The sequence below is a fragment of the Mustelus asterias genome, chromosome 2 (genome assembly GCF_964213995.1).
Source record: "Mustelus asterias chromosome 2, sMusAst1.hap1.1, whole genome shotgun sequence".
NCBI classification, from domain to species: domain Eukaryota; kingdom Metazoa; phylum Chordata; class Chondrichthyes; order Carcharhiniformes; family Triakidae; genus Mustelus; species Mustelus asterias.
The window spans coordinates 147,863,269-147,889,660 of NC_135802.1; the positions used below are offsets into that span (position 1 = coordinate 147,863,269).

A 26,392-nucleotide genomic window follows, 5' to 3' on the forward strand; every position below is an offset into this window, starting at 1 on the left:
CCACCCAAGCTGGCAGACAGAGCCACAGTTTAACCCCTTACTCAAAAGGCAAAAAATCCCACCCAATGCCTCCAACAGTGTAATGTTCCCTCAGCACTGCATTGGAGTGTCAGTCTTGCTTTATTTGTGCTCAAGTCTTGGAATGGGGCTTCGGCCCAAGACCTTGAGATTCAGAGGCGAACATGCTGCCAACTGGACAATGGCTAAAGCACAAACAGGAGGAGTCTCCTGGTCAGTATCTGATTTCCACCTTGTGGGCTTTAGTTCCTGAATTAGGGAGTATGCTACAAAATACTTCATTGGTTGTAAAGCGTATTGGACTTCCTGAGGTTGTGAAAGGCGTTATAGAAATTCTTCTTTACACGCGGTTTTTATTTGGAGTTTTAAAAAGCCTGATCAGGGGAGGCCAGTTGCCCAATCTTTTTGGCAGGATGGCCGATCAGTTTTAAGGACGGGCATCCTTATTACCCTGTCAGGACCATCACCCCAGCAGTGCCCACTCAGGGATGGTTGCGATATTGGGTGGCACTGAGGACCTCCCAGCCCACAGGAAGAGAGGCCCAGGGCTGTGAATGCTGGAATCAATTAAAATCTTCAAGATGGAGATTTTTCTTGGAGGAGAATGACCAGGAATGTGCAGATCATGGGGGAAATCCAAAACTTAGCGTCATCATTATAAAATCATCAGTGATAAACCCAGTAAGAAATTCACAAGAAGTTTATTCACCGAGAAAGTGATTAGAATGTGAAACTTTGCTGCCATCACTATTACGATGGGTATAGAGGGATATGGGCCAAATGCGGGCAATTGGGATTAGCTTAGGGGTTTCAAAAAAAAAGGGCGGCATGGACAAGTTGGGCCGAAGGGCCTGTTTCCATGCTGTAAACTTCTATGACTCTATGACTCACTCACTTGGTGAAGGAGCAGTGCTCTGAAAGCTCATAATTCCAAATAAACCTGCTGGACTTTAACCTGCTGTTGTGAGACCTCTTACTGTGCCCACCCAGTCCAACGCCAGCATCTCCACATCATCGAAATGAATGGCGGAACGATTGGCCTCCTCCTGCTTCTATTCTCTATATTGAGTAGTTGAGGCCAATAGTGTATTTATTGAAGTGGAAGCTAGATAAGCAAATGAGGGAGAAATAAACAGAAATATATGTAGGCAGAGTGTTGAGGGGTAGGTTGTGAGGAACCCAAACAAAAATCAGTTGTACCTGTTTCTGTGCTGTACGTTCAGTGTAACATGAACCAGTCATGAGTAAATGCGGTTGAGGTAAAGTTTATTTATTAGTCACAAATAGGCTTACATTAACACTGCAATGATGTTGCTGTGAAAATGCCCTAGTCGCCACACTCCAGCACCTGTTCGGGTACACTGAGGGAGAATTTAGCATGGTCAATGCACCTATTCATCATATCTTTTGAACTGTAGGGGGAAACCGGAGCACCCGGAGGAAACCCACGCAGACATGGGGAGAACGTGCAAACTCCAAAAGTCAGTGACCCAAGCCAGGAATCGAACCCAGGTCCCTGGCACTGTGAGTCAGCAGTGCTAACAACTGTGCCACCGTGCCGGTACAGATCAGAGTTGTTCTTAATTGAACGGTGGGACAGCCTCAAGAAGTTGAGTGGCCTGCCCCTCATCCTTCTGTTCTTACTGACTGGATCTGTTTTCCCGCTAACCTGCTGGGTGTTTTCGTGTTTCCGCAGATTAAGCAGATGGCACTTGGGGATAAGATGGACCTGGCCTCCTACCTGCTGAAACCCATCCAGCGAATGAGCAAGTATGCCTTGCTGCTGAAGGACATGATTAAACAGTGCAGCAAGACGCAAGAGCAGGAGCTCTCCGATCTTCAGGCGGCCGAAGAAATGGTTAAGTTTCAGCTTCGTCATGGAAACGACTTGCTAGCAATGGATGCCATTCGAGGATGTGATGTAAGGGAACTCCATGGTTATTGCAAAAATAGTTGGAAATAAAAACCCGGCATTTCAAGGCCACCATTAGAATCTTGGTGATACTTTTGCAGGAGAGCGACTCCTCTTCTGTATCTATCCACGCTCTGCATCAATGCTGAAGATGTATTTTGCTCTTAGGCTTTTGTCTATGTCATTCTATAGGTTGGCATCTGGCAGCTGAGGGCAGCTATGTTGCCCCCCAATATTCCTCCTTCCATTCTGTTCCACTTATCCATCATCGACCTTACCAACGCAGACTATCTGCCCGTACAGCTCATCGATAAGTGTATGTGGGACCTTGGTTTGTATAAATCACAGAGGCGCAACCAAGATCAGACAGGGGTCGTGGCTAACCCATTGCACTCAGGGCTTGCTGACATCTACGATCGTGGTTTGCGCAGGCTAAAGGTCAGGGTAGCCAATGAGGTTAAACCGAGGCTTTACCTGATACAGTTTTTTCAAAGCCACCTCGGCCTTTTGGCTGAGATGAAGCATTAGATCAAGCCCGGGAGAGGGTGCGATGCCTCATCCTATCGGCTTGGATCTTGTTTGATTGAATCCAAGATGGGATGCAATGTCTCATCTTGTCAGCTTGGATCTGGTTTGTCCCTCATGTGGGGACCATGATTGGACTTAATTTGAATTGGGTTTTTTGACTAGAGGAAAATTACCGAAAGGAACCAATGAAAATAATATAAATTGGCTGCTGTGTTTCCCACAACCTAGACTCCAAAAAACATGGTATTGTGAAATACGCTGTAACATTGATAGTTCACCCTCACTCTTTTTATTGCTGTTGCTACAGATTATAGCAACATGAAAGTGCCGCTAAAATTCAAGTATAAGCCACTAAGTGTAGTGTCCCGAGATTTACACTGATTGCTGGCCTGGACTCTATTCATCTCCCAGGTAGAATCCAATTACCAATCTGACACATGCCCTGAATGTTTGGAGTCGAAAAGAACAGAGATTTACATTAGCCATTTATACCGGGCTAAGCAAAACCTCGCAGGTCAAGGCAATTCTAATACCCTGATTATATTGTTCCTCTGGAACAAACCGTGGCTTTCAAATAAATTAAATTTAACTCCTGGTTTACAGTACAGAGCCATTCTGATCTGATAGAAAAATAGCAAGAATTCTCCTCCACCGGCTTTGTACAGTACCCGCGACAGAGTTTCTCGATTGAATTTCACTTTTAGGGAAACGTTACAATGAGATGGCCGACCACATTCATTTACAATCATTCCCCGCGAATGCCAAAATGTTCAAAGCTAAATTACTTCAGAAATCACCTGTTCTCACTTTACTCGCGTAAAGTCAGGCGTCGGGTCTTTAACGCGATCTGCACCCGAATCCGAGCAGATTGCGGTTTTACCGACACCCGATTCGGGTGCGGGTCCGGTCCGCGTGCCCAACTCTACCGCCAAATCCCACTTTACCGTCTTCTGGTCCGTTCCGGATCCGCGTTTTTAGCGACACTGCTAAATAAAAATCCGAAGCAGATTTCTATTCTGCAGGGGAACCTCCGCAGCCCTCTCTGCCCTTGTGAAGTCACCATCCTCCTCGACCATCCTTGGCAGAACCCCCGGTAACCACCCCGGCAGACCACCCCCCGGGATCAGACCCCCTTGGGAAGCAGGCTCCCCTGGTCAGAGCACACCCCCAACCTACCTCGATTGCTGGACTCCCTCCACCATCCTTCTAACCTGCAGTCCTTTGAGAGCCTGCAGCACCTTCACGGCCTTCCGCTGGCATCCGCTGGAGGAGGGAGGGTGGGCTCAGATGGATCTCTGGTTGGGGGGGGAGAATGGACCTGGGAGAATCTTACAAACTGAAAATAATGTAGCATCCTCTTTGTGCTGCCTAATTATCTATGACAAAAATTTGGGAAAATATTTCAAAATATGGATGGGGGGCTATATATTTTGAAATATTTTCCCAAATTTTTGACGGTCAGGTTTTTAGTTCCTGCGATTATAATTTTGACATTACCTTCCAAAGGGAATTCCTCTAATTCTGTGCAATGTCCAGATGAAAACAAGATGAAAGAAAGGATCCAAGGCTGCTCCAGAGGCAGATTAGCTGCACCCAGCGTTGCCCATGCAAATCACATTCATAAGTAGGGGCACATCTGCCATGGAATGTGCGAGAAGAGTTGCCAATACAAACTTCTTTTCACTATGGTTGATTTCCTAGATTTAGTAATCTCCTTGAATCTTATTTCCAACCAAGTTCCACCACGGGGACAATTCTTCCAAGTTCACCACATGACTCTGAACATTTGAGCACCTGGCTCATGGTGACAGGGACATCAACAATCCAGTTACAGATCACAAATGTATTATACAGGTCACTAATTGCTCACTTGGACACTGTAGTTTAATTACCTTTCCCATAGATAATTGGGCAGCACAAAGAGGATGCTACATTATTTTCAGTTTGCAAGATTCTCCCAAGTCCATCCTCCCCCCTCTCTGCTCTCTCTGCTGTTTTTTCTTTCGCGCCCGGGCACACTACTTCAGATTTTTTTCAAACTGCGCATGCGCAGTTCAGATCTCCGATTGTTCCGGCAGCGCTAAGCTCCGCCCACTGCGCGGATCGGACCGGAGCCAGCAAAAAGCGTATGGGCGCGCTGCAAAGAGGATTCCGGGCTCGGATCTATTTGACGCCCAGATTCGGCACTTAGACTCAAAATGGTAAAATCTGGCCCCCAGTGTGTGTGTGTGTATGAGGGGTGAGTGTTGTTGCAATTACATTTCGAGTGTTGTGAGAAATAAACTTTTACCCTTCCTTTTGATTTAACTTTACAAGAAAGTGGGTTTTTCTGTGTCTGTTCTTTGAAGTCAAAGCACCCGTGGGGTTAAAACACTCCCTCTCAAAAAAATCCATCCTGTTATAGTACTGCGAGAGGTGATGGAAGTGGCAGTTACCCCACATCTCTCTTTCTCTGTCTCTCTGTCCATCCTCAATGTGCTATGGGAGGCTCATACCAAGCAGCAGGTAGAGTCAAATAACAAATAGTGAATAGATAGATAATTGGCAAAAACAAACTTGAATGAATTGGGGTGAAAGGTAGTTATCCAGATGTAAGAGGATAGAAAGCATAATGCTGGGATCATAGTTAGAGAATGAAGGAACAGGAGTAGGTCATTTAGCTCTCAAGTCTAATCTGCTATTTAATCAGATCATGGCTGATCTGTGACCTGACACCATATACCTGCCTTTACCTCATATATGGTGAATGGAAATCTATTGATCCCAGATTTAATATTAATTGATCTAGCATCAATTGCTGTTTGCGCAGGAGAGTTCAAAAATTCTACCACCCTTTGCATCTGGAAGTCTTCCCTAATGTTGCTCCTAAATTGCTCATTTTTAAGTTATGCATAAAAAGGGAATCCCTGACACTCCAACCAGCAGAAATAGTTTCTCTCTATCCCATCTATTCCCCTTACTACCTTGATAAATTTGACCAAATTGCCCCTTAACCTTTTAACTTCCAGGAAATAGACCCCTGGTTTGTGTAATCTTTCCTCACAATTTAAGACTTGGTAGCATTCTTGTAAACCGACAGTGCACGCCTTCCGAGGCCAGTATATTATTGCTGAGGTGTGCAGCCCACAGGAACTTCATTGCGGTGTTAATGTAAGTCTACTTGTGACACTAATAAATAAACGTAAAAGTAAATACTCTCTGCGCTGCACGTGTATTAACATAGAATCCCTAAAGTGCAGAAGGAGGCTATTCGGCCCATCAAGCATGCATCGACAACAATCCCCGTCACCCCAAGTATTTACCCTGACACTAAGGGGCAAGAAAGCATGGCCAATCCACCTAACCCGCACATCTTTGGACTGTGTGAGGAAATCGGATCACCCGGAGGAAACCCACGCAGACATGGGGAGAACGTGCAAACTCCACACAGACAGTCACCCAAAGCTGGAACTGAACCCTGGTCCCTGGCACTGTGAGGCAGCAGTGCTAACCCCTGTGCCACCATGTCGCCCTATCCAAGACTTTGATGAAGCATGACTTCTTACCTCTTGTTATTCTGGCCTTCGAGACATAGTGGCTGGAACTTGATTAATCTTTTTGATTATTTTTTGCACCTGCACATGACATTTTAACAATCTATGTACACAGACCCCCGATTCTCTTTGGAGCTCCACTTTCAAGCTCTTTATCATGAAGAAGTGCTTTGATTTATGCCTCTTAGGTCCAAAATGGGTGACCTCACATTTGCTTGTGCTGAAATTCATTTATTACAGCTTTGTCACTCCTTCTGCTAATATATCTTACTGATTTTATGCTGTCTTTCATCAACACTGTCGACAATGCTGCCTATTTTTGTGTCACCAGCAAGTCTGTATATGTGACTTTCTATCCCATTGTCCAAGTCATTAATATGTACGGTGAATTCTCGAAGCCCCAACATCGAAGCGTCTGGGACACCTCCAAGTCAGGTCAATCAAGGCACATGTGCCTACTCTCCTTTTCCTCTTGCTTTGCCAATTTTCTAATTAGGCCATAATTTGGTGGAATTCTTGCCAGAATTTGTGTCAGTTCTGGCGAGAAAACCAATGTGGAGATCTCCACTGGCCCGTTTTCTCCCAGAGTATTCACACTTTGACAGCTTAAAAAAAAAGAGTGGGCAGCATTTGCCCTCACTTTGACGGGGTGGGGACTCTCACGTTGGAAATCTACCGCCTCGCCCGCCACGGAATCGGAGCGGGCAAGGGGCAGACAATGGAAATGTCCATTGACCTCGGGCGAGAACTTCCAGTCTCACTTGGACGTAAAATCCCGCCCTTAGAGCCGATAAGGCAAGCCGCACAGAGATTGGGGCGCCGATATTTGGTGAGGTGCGGGAGGGGGGGTGGGGGGAGATCATTTGGCGAGGGGGCTAGTTAATTATATGGAAATTTATTCAAATGTATTAAAATCAGGTTCTCGCCCATTATTGGCATGAACCTGATTACATCATCAGTGAGAGCCAATGACAATTAGAAAGTGCGGCCACACTGGAGTGAACCGTGCTTTGCGAATCTCATGGGAGTTTGACCACACTCTGCTGATGTCCAGGGTCAAAATCACCTCCCCTCCCCCACCGTGTCTGCAATTCAGTGATTTTCCTCTTGAGCCTAGTGTATTTATGAGGGATGTTATTGAATGTCGACTGGAATTCCACATAAAGAACATCCATGGACATTCCCCTGTCCACTGCTTTAGTCATCTCTTGAAAAAGATCAGTCAGACTAATCAGACATCGACTGCTTCCAAATGCTTTTCTCTGCTCAGTTATACTTTTTCAAGGTGTTTGGTCACTCTGTCCTTACAAAGGATTAACAGATGGAGATGCTCATCTATGCAGCACATGATGAAGTGACGCTGAGGTGAGGCAGTCGTGTGTGAGGTACCGTAGAGAGCAGACGGATCGTGCCAGAGGGCTGATGTGTCCTTCTTGTAACGCATTATGTATGTTCTGTAAACAGTGTAAATAAACTAGATTTTAAGTCGATAACCTGATATGCCTGTGACTCTTCCTTGCTAGAATCCTAGCCTGGCACATTCTACAACATGGTAGCGGCGGTGGGCCGACCAATTTAGTCTATTGTCGGTGCCACAGGATCAACATCCATGGTGCAAAGTGCCACGTCGAATACCCTGGCGATAGACTTACCGTAGACAAGTAGCGACGGTGGCACAAGTAGCAAACAGTCACTGCCCCGCCGCGATTATTTTCATGCCACGATGTTGCTACTGGAAGATGTGCCGTGCAAAGTTTGCACAGCCAATCCAGGCCGGTTCTTTGCTTTCTTTTGCAGGGCCAAACTCCATAACCCTGCTTGTGCCAAAGCCCGCCAAATTGGTACAAAAGGCGAGAAAGAGCTCTGCCAGCATGTCCTGCGCTGTGGCAGGAGACAACAGTGCAGATGGCAGGGTTGCCCAGCAAGGGATGTTGAGTGTTTCTGCTGTGGCAGGATGGGGCATTCCAATGTTTTGTCTTCCTTAGTTTCCAACAAACGGGCAAATGACAACACCACCCGAAATTCGCACCTATCCCACACTTGCCCAACTGAAGCTTGCCAGTACTCCCAGGGCTTGTTCTTCCATCCATTTAGAGTTAGAGGGTTCCCTACACACTTCAAACTTGACACAGGCACAGGATTTTATGTGTGGGCTGCTCACCTTACGTAGCTCCACATATTTCCTCTTCAGCCTTCCATTATGAAACGCCAGGGGCCAGGGAAAACAAGCCGACATGTTAAGGGCCAAATTACCATGACATTGTGTCATAAGGGTCAACAGATCATGGAAACCCTTTCTGTCATCCACAAGCTTACCATTTTCCTCCTTAGCAGGAACAAAGGTGTAGAGTTAGACATCATACAAAAGGTTGATGAGATTCTTTCATCAGACATCAGGATCACCATCCGCCAGGAATCTCCACAACGTTTTCAAGGGCTGGTGAAGCTGACGACCAGCTGCTCCAAGACGCCATGCCAGTTTTTCTGGTCAACCCGAGGAGGGTGCCACAACCCATATTGCTGAAGGTCAAGGAGGAACTTGACCACATGTTACGCAGGGGCGTTATTTCCCTGGTCTGGTCTTCAGACCCAAGCCTAAAGGCCACACATGGCATTGTGTGAATTTGATGCAGCTTTATAAAACTGTGCAGAGGGAAGTTCATCCAACGGCGTTGGTTGATGACAATTTGGCCAATCTTGCCCATAGCACCCTTTTTATGAAGTTTGATGTGAACAGTGGGTTTTGGCAAATACCCTTTGACAAGGAATCTAGGCTCCTGATAACTCGTATCACGCCCTTTGGTCATTTTTGCTTTAACTGCCTCCCTTTTGGCATTTTCTCTGCCCCAAGATATTCCAAAGTACTAACAATCTTGATACCTTGTAAGGTACCAAAGTGCCAACAATTCTCGAGGGCAAACAAGGTGTTACCTGCCACACAGACGCCATCCCCACACATGATTCCACGACAGTGGAACACGACCATTGGGTAAGAGAGCTCCCCAAGGCAGTCCATGAAAGCAAGCCTCATGCTGAACAACAAGTGTGAGTTCACCAGGACAAGTATAAAATTTCTAGGACGCATCATCCAACGGTGTGATTTTATAGTCACTGCTCAGAAAATGAAGCCCATTACTGAGTTTCCTCGACCAACATGCCTCATCGATATTTAATGTTTCCTGGGAAGGGTGAATGAGCTGGGAACGTTTATCGCTAACGTGGCCACACTCATGTAACTCTTGAGCGATCTCCTGTGGAAGGACCACCAATGGAACATGGAACAATCAAAGGCATTCAGTCCATTGAAGATCATCGAACCCCCTTGGATGTCCTGGTGCACTACAACCACACATTGCCTATGGCTATTGCTGCAGGCGCTTCCTTTATCGGCCTCAGCGCTATTCTCATCCAAAAGAACAGTAGTGGAAAACTTATCTATTTTACCTCAAGAGCTCTCACGAAAACTGAACAAAGATTTGCCACCATTGAGAACGAGACACTGGTGGTTACATGGGCTGTCGAGGACTTTTCTGATTATCTGATGGGGCTGCCCTTCCAGACAGAAACAGAGACCCTCATAACACTCCTCAATCCCATGGGGGTTAGACATTTGGGAGTAGAACTCTTAAGAATGGCTGAAAAAGAGATACGTTGAATCTTTTCATCTTGCGCTCTTCAGGACACATCACAAAAATACCAGTATAAGGGGGAAAATAACAATTGATACTGGATGAGAAGAGAGTGCTAATTGGTTGGCAAGTGGGCTTTTGATTGGTAGGGGCATTGCCGTGGAGAGTGCACCAGCTGATTGTGACTGACAGTTAACCACCCAGCATTGTTTGAAATTGATAAACCAAGTAGCTTGACCCAGATTGGTCAAGACATTGCCCTGAGGAATGAATGGGCAAATGGCTGTCACTTACTTTGTTTATATTCTGTGCCTGTTTCAGGCAGTAATGTAAATAGTTTTAAAATAAGGGTGATGTAAATAGTACATATTGCAAATTATGTAAATAAACTAGTTTTCAGGGAGATTCTCTGATATGCCTGCAGCTCTTCCTCACTAGAATCCTGGCCTAGCACGTTCTAGAACAATAAATGTTGCTAATTTCCCAATAACAGATGTTAGGCTAGCTGGTCTATAATTCCCTGGTTTCCCTCTCACACCATTCATAAGTAGCAGAATGACACATTAAATTTTCCAAGCTAAAAAATATTGGTTGTTGAACGAAGAGAACCGTGAAAATTGGGAATCTGCAACGTTCTCACCTAAATCCTTTATAACCCTGGAATTCAAACTAATTGATCCTGGGGATCTGTCACCCTTTAAGTAGCATTATTTCATTCACTGCAATTAGCTTTCTCACTTCAACCTTCCTCTTGGGACTGAAATCCTGAATAAGGGTCATACTTTTCTCGAAACTTTTGCCGAAAACCTTCGACCTTGTCCGTGGCAACATTCCACGGTGCCGCTGCAGTGAATGGAATTTTGGCTTAGTGCCAAATTCCGCATTCGTGTTGGCATCGGGGCGGGACCAGGTGAGATCAGAGAATCCCGCCCATTAACTTGGCTTCCCTCCCCATAGAGGCTGCCAAACCTGTTGTGTATTTATTGCACTTTCGATTTTCATACGACGGGACCTGAGTTACTCCCGACCACGCCCTTTTTCCCGACGTAATTGTAGATTTGTCTGGTACAGTTTTTGATATTCTTTGCAAGTTTTTCTTTCATACTCCCTTTTTGTAGTTTTTACAGTTTGTTTTGTCACCTCCTACTGTTCTTTGTACCTCTCCCATTTCCTAGGATCGGTGTTTTTGTTTGGGCAGTTTTGTATGCTTTTGCTTTTGGTTTTCTATTGTCCTTTAGCTCAATTGTTGCCCATGACGGCTTTTTTTGACAGGTAGAGTTCTTTCCCTGTAAGGGCATAAACTTAGTTCTGTGGCAGCATGGTGACACAGCGGTTAGCAGTGCTGCCTCACAGTGCCAGGGACCCGGGTTCAATTCCCGGCTTGGGTCACCGTTTGTGCAGACTCTGCATGTTTTCCCCGTGACTTTATGGGTTTCCTCCAGCTGCTCCACAATCCGAAAGATGTGCTGGTCGGGTGCATTGGCCATGCTAAATTCTCCCTCAGTCTACCCGAACAGGTGCCGGAGTGTGGCGACTCTGGGATTTTCACAGTAACTTCATTGCAGTGTTAATGTAAGCCTACTTGTGACACAAATAAATAAACTTTAAATTAATTTTTTGAATATCTTCCATTGATCTTGCCACTTTATCCATTAACAGATTTACTGTAGACCGCACCTGTCTCAGCCAGTTGAAGTCAACCTTGCCCAAATCTATAATCTTAGTACCTGTGTCCTGCTTCAGCCTTTGAAAAGTGACATCGAACTCATGCACACCATTAGACACTGCTATAGATACCCAGAGCATGGTTAGCTATCAAAGAATGGTTAGGATGTGGAACTTGTCACCACAAGGTGTAGCTGAGGTGAATAACATAGAAGCATTTAAGGACAAACTAGATAAAGATATGAGAGCGAAAGGAATAGAATGTAATGCTGAATGTGTTTGATGGAAGTGAATGGGAGGAGGGTTGTGTGGAGCATAAACACTGGCAAAGTCCTATTGGGCAAATTACCTGTTTCAATTCTGTTAATTCAATGTAAATTTTACTTAATTGACTTTTTGTAATAGTTTTTCAATTAAGGCTTTATTTTAATTCCTCACCCATTTTTTGCTCTCCTCTGGTGAACGCATTCAGTGAAGCCTGAGGTACCCTGCTATAATAAATAAATTATTAAATATCAATGGCATTTTTCATGTCAAGACGTTTCAAAGGGCTTCATACCATTAATTAGCTTTTGAAGTGGAATGACCTGTTATGTAATAAAAAAAGAAAGACTGTCTCGAAGGGCTTTACAGCTACTGAAGCATTTTTGAAGTGGCGTAATGGAGGAAATGTTGGAATGTGGGGGACGGCACAGTGATTCGCACTGCTGCCTCACAGCATCAGGGACCCGGGTTCAATTCTGGCCTTGGGTGACTGTGTGGAGTTTGCTCATTCTACCTGAGTGTTCCCTCCAGGTGCTCCAGTTTGCTCCCACAGTCCAAAGATGGATTGGTCATGGCAAATTACCCCTTAGTGTCTTAAGATGTGTCGGTTAGGTGGATTGGCCATGCTAAATTGCCTCTTTGTGTCCCATGATGTGTAGATTAAGTGGATCAGCCATGGTAAATACAGAGGGTTACGGGGATAGGGCAGGGGCAGGGGTTTGGGAGGGGGTTGGGGGGGTGGTAAGACACTTTTTCAGAGGGTTGGTGCAAACTCAATGGGCTGAACGACCTCCTTCTGCACTGTAGGGATTCTATGGATTCTATTGTAGGAAATCCAGAAGCCAGTTTATACACAGGCGGTTCCACAAACCTTGAGACAATGGTTGCATAATCTGTTTTGGTGATATCAGTTGAGGGATAAATATTGGCCATGCCATCAGGAGAACTCCCCTCCTCTATTTGTAAATAGAACCAAGGAATCGTTTACGTCCACCCAAGAGGGGAGGTAGGGGTTTCGGATTAACCCCTCATCCGAAAGATAGCTGTTATGTGAAATTAACCCTGGGTTGCTTCCTCTCTAGGTGAATCTCAAAGAGCAAGGACAACTGATGTGTCAGGAAGAATTTATTGTTTGGTGTGGGCGCAAGAAGTACCTGAGGCACATTTTCCTGTTTGAGGACCTTATTCTCTTCAGCAAAACAAAGAAGATTGAAGGAGGATATGACATCTATATTTATAAGCAATCGTTCAAGGTAAAGGAAGTCAGCCTTACTTTTGAAATGTTCAGCTCTTACACAACCATAGAATTAACTTGAGCTTATATAGTGCCCTTAATTATTTTTATTCATTCAAGGATCATACGCTTCATTGGCAAGGCCAGCATTCATTGTCTTAATGAAGAGTAGTAAAACATCCCAAAGCATTTCACAAGTGCATTATTAGTCAAAATCTGACCCTTAGGGCAGGATTTTCCAGTTTCATTCACCCCAAGACAGGAAAATCCCACCCGAGGTCAACGGACCTTTGCATGGTCCATGTACCGCCCGTTACGATTCCCGTGGTGGGTGGGATGGGAAAATTCCGTCCAAAGTCACATCAGGGGATATTCGGGCAAGTGACCAAAACATTGTTGAAAAAGGTGGCATGGTGGCACAGTGGTTAGTACTGCTGCCTCAGAGCACCAGGGACCCAGGTTCGATTCCGGCCTCGGGTGACTGTCTGTGTCGAGTTTGAACGTTCTCTCCGTGTCTGTGTGGGTTTCCTCCGGGTGCTCCCGTTTCCTCCCACACTTCAAAGATGTATGGGTTAGGTTGATTGGCCATGGTAAATTGCCCTTAGTGTCAGGGGATTAGCAGGGTAAATATATGGGGTTATGAGGATAGGGCCTGGGCGAGATTCTTGTTGGTGCAGGTCCGATGGGCCAAATGGCCTCCTTCTGCACCGTAGGGATCCTATGAGTCTATGGGCCCGATTTTACCGCCGCGAAAACGTGTTAAAGTCGGGTGTGAGGCCATTATCGCGATCCGCGCCCGCATCCGCGCAGATTGCCAATTTACCGAAAACCCGGGAATGGAGGTGATTCGATTAGCGCCCAAAACGGGCACAACGATGATTTAAATGCATTTGCATGCATTTAAATTGAATTAATGAACTGCCCGCCCAACTTTATCAGCATTTCCCCCTTTACCACCGCGTTTGCCAATCCGGAACCGCGCCGTAATGGACCTGCTGAATAAAAGTCTTAGTCGGGTGCTCCAGTTTCTGAAGAGCGCATTCATTGTTTCAAACGGCTCTCTGACTCAGATCAATGGAGGAGGGAGACGGGTCAGATCATTCTCTGGTTGTGGGGGGGAGGGGAGTGAGGCCAGATCGTTGTCTGGTTGGTGGGGGGGAGGGCTGATCATTGTCTGATGGGGGGGAGGTGGGTCAGATGTTCCTCTGGAGGGGAGGGGGAGTGAGGCCAGACCATTCTCGGGGGGGGGGGGGGGGGGGTGGTGGGAGGGGGGTAAGATGTATCTCGGGGGAGCGGGGAGGCCCGATTGCTCACTGGTGGGGGGGGCAGATGGATCTCTGGTGGGGGAGGCAGATGGATCTCTGGTGGGGAGGTGCAGATGGATCTCTGGTGGGGGACACGGGGGTCCGCTGCCACTCTGCGGACAACCGGTGGGGAGGGGACGGGGGCAAGGGTGGCGATTGGTCTGGGTAGCGAGGGGGGGCGCTGTATAAGGGGGACAGTGATGTGTGTGGGTAGTGGGGTGGTGGATAAGGGGGACAGTGATGTGTGTGGGTAGTGGGGGGGGTGGATAAGGGAGACAGTGATGTGTGTGGGTAGTGGAGGGGTGGATAAGGGGGACAGTAATGTGTGTGGGTAGTGGGGGGGGGGGTGGATAAGGGGGACAGCGATGTGTGTGGGTAGTGGGGGGGGGGTGGATAAGGGGGACAGTGATGTGTGTGGGTAGTGGGGGGGGTGGATAAGGGGGACAATGATATTTGTGGGTAGTGGGGGGGGTGGATAAGGGGGACAGTGATGTGTGTGGGTAGTGGGGTGGGTGGATAAGGGGGGCAGTGATGTGTGTGGGTAGTGGGGGGGTAGATAAGGGGGACAGTGATGTGTGAGGGTAGTGGGGGGGGTGGATAAGGGGGACAGTGATGTGTGTGGGTAGTGGGGTGGGTGGATAAGGGGGGCAGTGATGTGTGTGGGTAGTGGGGGGGTGGATAAGGGGGACAGTGATGTGTGTGGGTAGTGGGGGGGGGGTGGATAAGGGGGACAGTGATGTGTGTGGGTAGTGGGGGGGGTGGATAAGGGGGACAGTGATGTGTGTGGGTAGTGGGGTGGGTGGATAAGGGGGACAGTGATGTGTGTGGGTAGTGGGGTGGGTGGATAAGGGGGGCAGTGATGTGTGTGGGTAGTGGGGGGGTGGATAAGGGGGACAGTGATGTGTGTGGGTAGTGGGGAGGGGGGTGGATAAGGGGGACAGTGATGTGTGTATGCACCCTCGCTCCCGATTTTCGCTCCCGGACCGCTTTCTCCGCTTTCTGCGATCCGGGAGCGATCTGACACGGGCGCGCTTTTTCAAATTTTTATCTAACTGCGCATGCGCAGTTCAGAGCTTCAATCGTTTTGGCCGCGCTAAGCCCCGCCCACAGCGCAAATGGGACTGGAGATGGCTGAGAGTGGATGGAGGCACCTGAAAGCAGATCTCCAAGTCGGATCTGCATTACGCCCAGATTCAGCACTTAGAATGAAAATGGTAAAATCGGGCCCTATGAATCTTTCCACTGCTGACTCATGCCCGAGTTGCTGAAAATTAATTTCCAGCGGTTGATTACTCTGATTAGTTAACATAGAATCAGAGAGTACTTACTGAAGGCAGCCATTTGGCCCATCAAGCCTGCACTTAAACAATCCAAACCAGGTGGCACAGGTTTTAAGGAGTCTCTTAAAGATGGAGAGAAAGGCCGGAGAGATAAAGGGAGAGGACAGGTTTAGCACTGAGATGGCTGAAGACACCCTCCTCCCCCACAACAATGAAGGAAAGATGAAAATCAACAATGTGCAAGGGGCCAGAACTGGAGGAGACCTCGGTGGGTTGTAGGGCTTAGCAAGATTACAGAGATAGATTGGAGCGAGACCTTGGAGGGATTTGAATACGAGGATGTGAACTTAAATATCGGGTTGTTGGACTTGCGGTGTAGATGAGCGAGTGCAGGGTGATGTAACATAGTCGAGATTATTCTGAGTCTACTCTCTATAAGATTCTTTTCAACGTGGAATAAAAACGTCATAATTGTACTTTAACTCATGGAGTCATTGGAACTTTTCTCCTCATTGATTTCAGACTGCAGAAATTGGAATGACCGAGAATGTTGGTGACAGTGGACTACGTTTTGAGATCTGGTTCAGGAGGAGGAAGTCTCAGGACACTTACATCTTTCAGGCCAATTCTTCCGAGGTCAAATTAACCTGGACCAGCGTCATCGGAAAAATCCTGTGGCGGCAAGCTCTGAGAAACCGAGGTAGGTTATTAAGTTTCAAGCTCTTGCTTGTAAATTGTAAAAGGGGGCAAATGTTTTAACCAGCGTTACGTGATGGTTTGCTGTGAAGTGTTGTAATGCACGTCCTCACGTTCATCAAGTCAAGATATGAGACAAACTCCCAAGGGAGATGGTGGATGCAGTAAATATGGATGCATTCAGATGTAAAATTAGATAGATTCCTATCGGAACATTTTGAAATTCAGTATATGAGTGATTCATGGAGCATGCTTGGGAGGAACAGGGGACTTAGAAATTATGGTTTTCAAAAGCTTTCCACTGCTGACTCAGGCCCGAGTCTGCTGAAGATTAATTTCTAGAGGTTGATTACTCTGGTTAACACAGAATCATAGAATACCTAAAGAAGGCAACCATTCGGCCCATCGAGCCTGCACTTAAACAATCCCACCCAGGTGGCACAGTTAGCATTGCTGTCTCACAGCGCCAGGGGTTCCGGTTTCCTCCCACGGTTCAAAGATGTGCGGGTTAGGTGGATTGGCCACGCTAAATTGCCCCTTAGTGTCAGGGGGACTAGCGAGGGTAAATGGATGGGATAATGGGGATAGGGCCTGTGTGGGATTGTGGTCGGTGCAGACTCGATGGGCCAAATGGCCTCCTGCTGCACTCTAGGGATTCTATGATTTTAGGTTCTATCCCTGTAACCCTACTAATCCCTCTGACACTAAGGGTCAATTTAGCATGGCAAATCAACTTAACCTGCACACCTTTGGACTGTGGGAGGAAACCGGAGCACCCCGAGGAAACCCACGCAGACACAGGGAGAATGTGCAGACTCCACGCAGACAGTGACCCAAGCTGGGAATTGAACCCGGGTCCCTGGCGTTGGGAGGCAGCAGTATTAACCACTGTGCCACCCCAACATCTCCATTATTGTTGCGTCACTTGACTGTCAATTTGACAGAAGACAAACAAGATGGATGTTCATTTTTTCATGTCTGGCAGTTCCTTCGTTCATCCCAGTGGGTTTCTGGTGAGAAACGGTTCACGTCGGTTGGTTCCCTGCCGGACTGCAGCAGCCTATGGTTACTTTGGCTGCCAGGCATCTTCATTATCAACATGCGATTGCTCCAATTTCTTTCTATTCTGAACATGATATGTACAGGAAGTAGATTCTGCCTCTCGATCACCAAAAGCGTGCAGTGCATAGCTGCAGTCCCTCGTCAGCATGCGATTGCATGTGGGGAAAGGACTTCCAGCTGGGTCTCTTCAGGAAGAATGCACTGTGGGTGTATGAGAGGTCTAAACGTCCCTCGTGGACCCCAGCGGAGCACTCCTGCACAATCTGGCCACAAAAAGGATAGTAAGACAGTCAACTTCCATGAGATCCCAAAACTGCTTTGCCCCAGTTTGGTCTGACAGCAGCGGGGCTAACACAGGCACACACATGTGTTAAAACACTGTCACGACCTGAATGATATCATCGGACTCCAACTTGTATATTAACAAGCAGAATCAAATAATCAGTACTATCAGCAATAGATCATCCATGATACTTTCTCAGCTTCTGCTGACTGCTCATGTAGCGAATTGGGTCATGATGTGGTACTGAGCTACACAATCCAGGAGATTTCTAGCTTCAATCTCCTGTTATGACGCAGAGGTTAATCCCTTTTACTTTGCTTCATAATCTGGTAAAAGTGTTTCGGAAGGCGTTAACTGTTCTACATTAACGTTTAGAGGTTCATTAATGTAAAGACCTGACACTCACTTTAAGTGAGTAATTAACAAATTAATTTAACCAACTGGAGCTTTAACTAAATGAGTAACATATTAACTAAAGGAAGGTTCGACTGAAATGCTGTTCAAATAAATACAAGGACCATTCATTACCAAAACAGTAATAACAGAATTTTAGTCACTCGCAAAACAAATACACAACCAGGTCTGATGGTTTCCAAAAGCTTTTGGAGTTTTTCTGGTGATTTCTCTGTCTGTAAGGTCTTTCTGACTTGATATCCTGTTGCTAGATAGATGGAGAATTCTCTTCAGAGATAATTATTTAGCTGGCAGGGTAGAGAACCGCTCTCGAGATGGCCTTCTGTTCTGGCTGGCTCTCAGTTGAACTCAACTGAACTCACTGAACAGAACTGGAGTCAGTGAAGGCAGGCAGTGGAATTCCTATTTTTAGACCAGGTTGATACCGGAGATGAGGGGTTTGGATTATGGGGAGAGGCTGAGGAGATTGGGTTTGTACTCGTTGGAGTTTAGAAGGATGAGGGGGGATCTTATGGAGACTTATAAGATAATGCGGGGGCTGGATAGGGTGGAGGCGGAGAGATTCTTTCCACTTAGTAAGGAAGTTAAAACTAGAGGACACAGCCTCAAAATAAAGGGGGGTCGGTTTAAGACAGAGTTGAGGAGGAACTTCTTCTCCCAGACGGTGGTGAATCTCTGGAATTCTCTGCCCACTGAAGTGGTGGAGGCTACCTCGCTGAATATGTTTAAAGCGCGGATGGATGGATTCCTGATCGGTAAGAGAATTAAGGGTTATGGGGATCAGGCGGGTAAGTGGTACTGATCCACGTCAGATCAGCCATGATCTTATTGAATGGCGGGGCAGGCTCGAGGGGCTAGATGGCCTACTCCTGCTCCTATTTCTTATGTTCTTATATTCCTGATGACCTATGCATTTCCCAATACCAGGATTGGTCTGATGGTGTCATCAACAGCAAATTCAAATTTGATAGGGCCCTGATCGCTGAGTGTCTTCTTTAAACTCATAGGCTATCAAAATGCCACTGCCTGCAAAGCCGGTTTGCAAAGCAACCTCTGATGTTTGGTCTCTGCAACAAATGTTGCAATCTTCATACCCTGTGTGCCTCTGCATTTTAAACATCTCAGCATTGAGCACCAAACCAGCTTATAAAGGGACCACGCACTGTTTTCCCCTCTAGCAGTTTTCACAATTCTTTTACGTATTTACAAACATTTTTTACATCCTTACAAACTCAACTTCACAACATTCCACTCTGTGTGAAGTCAACTAAGTGTAGTGGTTGGCGGGCTAAATAATTGAGGTCCGAATCCCTGGACTGGAGGGGGTAGAGTTTAAACAGGATTCTTACAACTGATCCAGTGACCACCATCACGTTCCCCCATTCCTAAAAAGGAATATCACTTGAAGCTCCCTGCCCACTCCCCAAATGTTTGACCACCATGAGCAAGTGTTCAACTTCCAGGATGACCTGTGCCGCAGAAATAAATAAGTGGTTAGTCTTTTGCTTTTTAAGGAAGGGTTGGCGTTAAGGCAGCATGTACTTGCCAAAAAGTTAATCATGGAATGCTGACAGTGCAGAAGGAGGCCATTCGGCCCATCGGGTCTGCACCGACTCTTGAACAGAACATCCCTCCCAGACCCTATCCCCGTAACCCCACGTATTTACTCCACTAATCCCCCCTAACCTGCACATCCTGGGACACCAATTCGACATGGCCAATCCACCTAACCTGCACACCTTTGGACTGTGGGAGGAAACCGGAGCACCCAGAGGGTTAATAATCTCTTGGCTGGGGGAATAATCAGTAAACTCTTTGTTGCAGAGCTGAGGATGCAGGAGATGGTATCCATGGGAATCGGTAACAAGCCGTTTATGGACATCAAGCCCAGTGAAGCTGCCATTAGCGACCGAGCGATTGACTATATCATGAAGGGAACGGGTAAGTAAGATAACATACACAGGATGATGCTTAACCATCTTGTGACTAATTACTAACTTCAGGCCTCCGCGACAAAAATGTGTTGAAAACACAGTAACCCAGGAGGATGTGATGAAGGGTTCTTGGAAGCATGGGCGCTAAGAATATCTAGGATTGCTCCTTACTTCTCTGAACATTCTGCTAGAATCCGTTAATACACAGACTTTGCCTGTTCCATTAAGTCCATTATGTCTCCCCCTGGCCCTTTGCTGGAGTAATCCAAAACTAAGATCACTACCCCACAGTCCGGTAGTCCATTGCTTCGAATATTTGTCCATTTTGCCTTGAAAATATGAAATGGTCTCTGCGTCAACCATTCCCTTTGACAAAGCATTCCGGAATCCCAACAATCCTCCATGAAAAGGAAAACCTTCTAAATTCTCTCCTCAGGGAATCAGTTTTAAATGAATGACCCCTTGATATAGAGTTCCCAACCAAACGAAATACTCTTTTTTTGCACACTCCACAAATCTCCATCATTTAAAAAATAACCCTAATCCAATCACCTTTCAGCCTCAGGGATGGGGTTGGGGGCAAGGGTAGGTTTGCAGGATGAGTGAATTCTATGGAGGGGGCTTTGAATTTGTCAGGCAGTGGGATTGAGTTTTCTTTGTTAGTTGAGGAGAAACTCTCCTGGACCCAAAAATAAGTGAGTGTTTTCAGCATCTTAGTTTGAACAGTTTCCAACAGTCTAGTTCCTCTGTATTAGGTTGCTCATCATCTGACGTAACCAGATAGAACATGTTTGTGTCTATTTTGGAATCTCTGTGGCGCAAATTTCAATGCCTCTATGACGGAACTCAGCTGAAATGAAGTTATCTGGTTTGATGATCTTCTCTGTCCTGAAAGCGACACGCAGCATTCTCTTTTATAATGTTTCTCCATTTGCCTCTCTTTAGAATCGAGAACCCGTGCATCCATCGCTGTGTCTTCCTTTGAGCACGCCACATCCTTTAAGAGACCCCATTCCACCATCTCCAACAGCAGCACCTCCTCTTCAAGCAGTCAGTCATCTTCCTCCATCCTGGGAACTCTCAACCTTCACATGTATTCGAGTCCGACGCATGGGAATCCTCACTGGACACCTTTCAACCAATGGTCCTATGACATTGGGACTTGCATTGAAGAAGATGAATTGGAACAAGAGACTGGAAGCCAACCATCCATGAGTAAGTCTTTATGATTGGTTAAATCTCTTGAAAAACCTGATCAAATCCCCTCTATGTTTATTCTGATATTTATCACTATTAGGTCTAATTTATTCTGACAGGTTTATGCTTGATCTGTCTAGTGAAAGTATGGCATTAACATTATGTCCATGCATGGCATGGTGGCCTAGTAGTTAGCGCTGCTGCCTCACAGTGCCAGGGACCCGAGTTTGATTTGCAGCTCGGGTCACTGTCTGTGTGGAGTTTGCACATTCTCCCCGTGTCTGCGTGGATTTCCTCCGGGCGCTCCGGTTTCCTCCCACACTCCAAAGATGTGCGGGTTAGGTGGATTGGCCACGCTAAATTGCCCCTTAGTGTCAGGGGGATTAGCAGGATAAATACATGGGGTTATGGGGATAGGACCTGGGTGAGATTGTGTTCGGTGCAGACTCGATGGGCCAAATGGTCTTCTTCTGTACGATTCTATGAATCATGTTGTATTGTTTGACATTTCAACAATTTCCAAGATATAGCAAGATCCCTCTTGCTATATCTTGGACATGAGCTGAGGAACAAATTGGATGTGTTAAAAGTATGTTTTAAGAATGCCGGATTATCAAATTGGTTTGACTAATGTGGGTTCTCCACATTGTGAACTGAAACGGGTGTGTGGTGGCACTTGGAGAGGAGCGTGAAAGCCAGGATGAAGGTGGGAGCCAAGCTTAGGGGGTGTGGGGGGGAGATGGGGTGGTGGTGGGAGATTGGAAGCCTGACAGATGGGAGGGAGGATAGGGTTGGTGTCCAGAGTTGCCAAGAGGTTGATTGCCTTCGAGGGACGGTCGGGGGGACGATCAGAAGGATTGGGGGGATTAGGATCCAATCGTGGAGGAAGGGATGGAGTGGCTAATTGGGCAGGTATGTGAGATCCAGGAAGTGCGTGGAGAGTTACAAAGATTTACTAGAATGCTACCGGGACTTGATGTTTTGAGTTATAAGGAGAGGCTGGATAGACTGGGACTTTTTTCCCTGGAGCATAGAAGACTTAGGGGTGATCTTCATAGAAATCATAGAAACCCTACAGTGCAGAAAGAGGCCATTTGGCCCATCGAGTCTGCACCGACCACAATCCCACCCAGGCCCTACCCCGATATCCCTACATATTCACCTGCCAATCCCTCTAACCTACGCATCTCAGGACACTAAGGAGCAATTTTTTAGCATGGCCAATCAACCTAACCCGCACATCTTTGGACCGTGGGAGGAAACCGGAGCACCCGGAGGAAACCCACGCAGACATGAGGAGAATGTGCAAACTCCACACAGACAGTGACCCAAGCCAGGAATCGAACCCAGGTCCCTGGAGCTGTGAAGCAGCAGTGCTAACCACTGTGCTACCGTGCCGTCCATAGTTGGGGGTCACGATCTTATAGAAGTCTATAAAATAATGAGGGGCTTAGATCAGCGAGATAGTCAACATCCTTTCCCAAAGGTAGGGGAGTCTAAAACGAGAGGGCATAGGTTTAAGGTGAGAGGGGAGAGATACAAAAAGCTCCAGAGGGGCAATTTTTTCACACAGAGGGTGGTGAGTGTCTGGAACAAGTTGCCAGACGTAGTAGTAGAGGCGGATATAATTTTCTCTTTTAAAAAGTGTTTAGACAGTTACATGGATAAGATGGATATAGAGGGATATGCACCGAACACGGGCAATTGGGACGAGCTTAGGGATTAAGAAAAAAGGGTGGCATGGACAAGTTAGGCCAAAAGGCCTGTTTCCATGCTATAACCTCTATGACTCTATGAGAGGCACCTCCCACTTTGAGCTCATAGGCTTAGCTTTCCTTTAGCCACCCAGGAAATTGGGTTAGCCAGTGTTCAATTTGAAATTATGGATCAAGCTACGGCTGTCAGTCTCATTATAAGGTTTAAATGGTCAACCTGCTCCTGGGAGCAGATTAGTTGCTTGTCCTCTCTTCCTTAACCGCATTCCCCCCCCTCCCCCCCCGCCCCACCACCCCAATTAAAACAAGTTGGGACGGCTCAGTGGCACACTAACCCTAACCCCATATATTTACCCTGCTAATCCCCCTGACCCTGCTAATCCCCCTGACACTAAGGGGCAATTTAGCATGGCCAATCAACCTAACCTGCACATCTTTGGACTGTGAGAGGAAACCGGAGCACCAGTCATTTTTATAACTCTTCAACCTTCCATTAGACTCAAACCAACTTTTGGGGTTAGCACTGCCCTGTCTGTCATTCAAAAAAAGGTCTCATCCCTCAATCTTACTTATAGTTAGTTATAATTATTAGCCACTATGAAGTCTGAACAACTGGCAGCAGATGTCTTGTTAGTCTAAAAAAGAGAAAGGAAAGAAAGCCTGGCATTGATGTAGGATCTTTCACAACCTCAGGAGGTCCCAACCTCAGGACGTACATTTGGAGTTAAGTCATTGTTGTGAAGCAGAAAATTGACCTTATATTCTGATTTTTAAAAAAATCCCTTGTTCTGTTGGTGTAACAATTGCCTTTTGAATTGATGAGACAAAGCTTAGAGAAACTGAGGAACACAAAGCCAGAATTGGATTTCATTGAACTTTCGACAACTGTAAAACAAAGTTGTAGTCAAGTCACGTTCTAGTCTCGCCCTCTGTTCCTACTGATTGAGCCATGCAATTTAGGAAGACGATGCTTGAATTAAAACCAAGCATTTTCAGCACACAGGAAGAGACAAAAGCTCAAAGCTAATGAGATTCCAATTTTGTTTTGTCCTAGTCACCGAGAGTTCGGAGACCTCTTCACAATGTACTTCAGTGGAGAGCATAAGTGGTTCAACTCTCAACTACGTGTCCCAGGTTTCCACAGAGACATTTTCTGATGAGACTACTAATCCTGACTTGAAGGCGTCTTGTCAATTTACATCCCTAAATCTTTCCCCAAGGATGCAGAGGGCTAAACCAGTGAAGAACCAGTACATCACGGCAGTAAGTATCTGCGTTTCGTGTTGTGCAGGGCATGTATAAAAAGATCACATCATTCCAAACACTGGCAACTCACTCCTTGAGATTTATGGAACATGTTTCAATATACTCATCATTTAAACATAACTTTCTACATTCTCCAATGAATGGATGATTTTTTTAAACAAAATTTCTACGATAAGCAGAATTCATAGAATCCCTACAGTGCAGAAGGAGGCTATTCAGCTCATCGAGTCTGCACCGACCACAATCCCACCCAAACCTTAACCCCCCTAACCCCACATATTTACCCTGCTAATCCCCCTGACACTAAGGGGCAATTTAGCATGGCCAATCAACCTAACCCGCACATCTTTGGACTGTGAGAGGAAACCGGAGCACCGGGAGAAAATCCACGCAGACACGGGGAGAATGTGCAAACTCCACACAGACAGTGACCCAAGCCGGAATTGAACCCGTGTCCCTGGCGCTGTGAGGCAGCAGTGCTAACCACTGTGCCACCGAACTGTCCCACCACTGGGATCTTCCAGTCCCATCAAAAGACAATGGATTTTTGACTGACCTGGCACCCATCCACACCCCCCGCCCCTCCGGCTACAGCAAGGCCGGTCTAGTGTGAATCATGAATAGTTGCAATGCTAAAAATAATGGCAGTAAGAAGTTTAACAACATCAGGTTAAAGTCCAACAGGTTTATTTGGTAGCAAAAGCCACACAAGCTTTCGAGGCTCTGAGCCCCTTCTTCAGGTGAGTGGGAATTCTGTTCACAAACAGAACTTATAAAGACACAGACTCAATTTACATGAATAATGGTTGGAATGCGAATACTTACAACTAATCCAGTCTTTAAGAAACAAAACAATGGGAGTGGAGAGAGCATCAAGACAGGTTAAAAAGATGTGTATTGTCTCCAGACAAGACAGCTGTCTTGTCTGGAGACAATACACATCTTTTTAGCCTGTCTTGATGCTCTCTCCACTCCCATTGTTTTGTTTCTTAAAGACTGGATTAGTTGTAAGTATTCGCATTCCAACCATTATTCATGTAAATTGAGTCTGTGTCTTTATAAGTTCTGTTTGTGAACAGAATTCCCACTCACCTGAAGAAGGGGCTCAGAGCCTCGAAAGCTTGTGTGGCTTTTGCTACCAAATAAACCTGTTGGACTTTAACCTGGTGTTGTTAAACTTCTTACTGTGTTTACCCCAGTCCAACGCCGGCATCTCCACATCAAAAATAATGGCTACAGAGACACTGGAAAGAAATTCTGTGTAAAGTTTAACAGAAACAAAGGGGGCTTACAAACTCAAGCTGCACTTTATCAGGGTTGCTGCCTGTGTGCTTTTGGACAGAACAGTGCAGTTTTGTGACTTTTGGAAAACAACTGTCCCCTTTCTGCAAGTATTTCTGTCTCATAATGTGGATAGATTGCAGGTTGGGATTTTCCAGCCTCGCTGTGGCAGGTTGGGGTGGGGTGGAAGGAGATGGCAGGCCAGCCAAAAGTCCATTGACTTTTGACGGGACTGGAAGATCCCAGTGGTGGGCGAGCCTGGAAAATCTAGATCATTGTCTGTAACTGATTGTCAATTTCTACAAAACGAACTTCAGGGAGCAGATCCTAGCTCTTGAGTGTTTGTTGCTCTTGGCGAAATGGTACATCCAGGAACTAAATGAAAAGCAACGTTATTATCTTGAAGAAAAATGCTGCCATTCTTACTGTTTCAAAAACACCAGGGGCAAAATCTTACTTTTGCCCATTGGTGGATTTGCAGTGGGGGAAACGTTCCATACAATACCCCAGGTCTCCTTCCCTCCAGGCTCCTTGCCCTCCCCTGCACCCCCCGACCTGTCTGCAATTTTACATGGGGCAGGTGAGACCTAGAGCAACCCGTCCACTCCTCATCCCAAATGTGGTCCTGAAATGACCAATTTTAAGGCTGATGGGAGGAGTGAGTTCAGTGGCCCTGATTGGGCCTCAGGCAGGAAGCGAGGGGGGGGGGGTGGGATTTGCCTCTCCATTCCGGCCCTCACCTCCCCTCCTTGCTGTGAGATCCCCCACAGTTACCTGGGAGTTGGAATCCTGAAACAGCTTGTAGCCCCAGAAGCAGAGCTGCAACATGCTGCTAAAAGAATGGGTTCCTTCAGTTCCTTCCAGACTCCCTTTAGTGATACATGCGTGTATGGAAGCCTTAAGTGGACAAAATGCACAATGCAATTTTCAACACCCTCCAGCAAGTGAAGGTCAGAAACCCTGGGCAAATTTTCCCATTCCGCCCGCCACGGGAATAGCAGCAAGCGAGGGGCGGACCATGGAAAGGTCCGTTGACCTCGGATAGGATTTTCCGGTTCCAGGGTGGACATGGCCAGAAAATCACCCCCCCGCCCAACATCTCCAACCAATAAATGGTCCTCAGAGCATTAGATGGCTGCAGGGCTGCTGTGATTGGTGGGGATGCATTCTCTGCAAC

The 26,392-nt window shown here is 46.5% G+C and overlaps 1 protein-coding gene across 3 annotated transcripts in view; it reads left to right on the forward strand.

Moving 5' to 3' along the window:
- The window catches only part of plekhg4b (pleckstrin homology domain containing, family G (with RhoGef domain) member 4B), a 210,802-nt gene that overhangs the window by 179,610 nt on the left and 4,800 nt on the right, over window positions 1-26,392 (forward strand). For all 3 annotated transcript variants that reach the window (XM_078198318.1, XM_078198300.1, XM_078198309.1), the window contains exons 17-22: window positions 1,715-1,939; window positions 12,632-12,802; window positions 15,890-16,067; window positions 19,647-19,763; window positions 20,702-20,971; window positions 23,723-23,931. In XM_078198318.1, coding sequence (XP_078054444.1) covers window positions 1,715-1,939; window positions 12,632-12,802; window positions 15,890-16,067; window positions 19,647-19,763; window positions 20,702-20,971; window positions 23,723-23,931 — 1,170 coding nt within the window. The remainder of the gene's footprint in view (window positions 1-1,714; window positions 1,940-12,631; window positions 12,803-15,889; window positions 16,068-19,646; window positions 19,764-20,701; window positions 20,972-23,722; window positions 23,932-26,392) is intronic.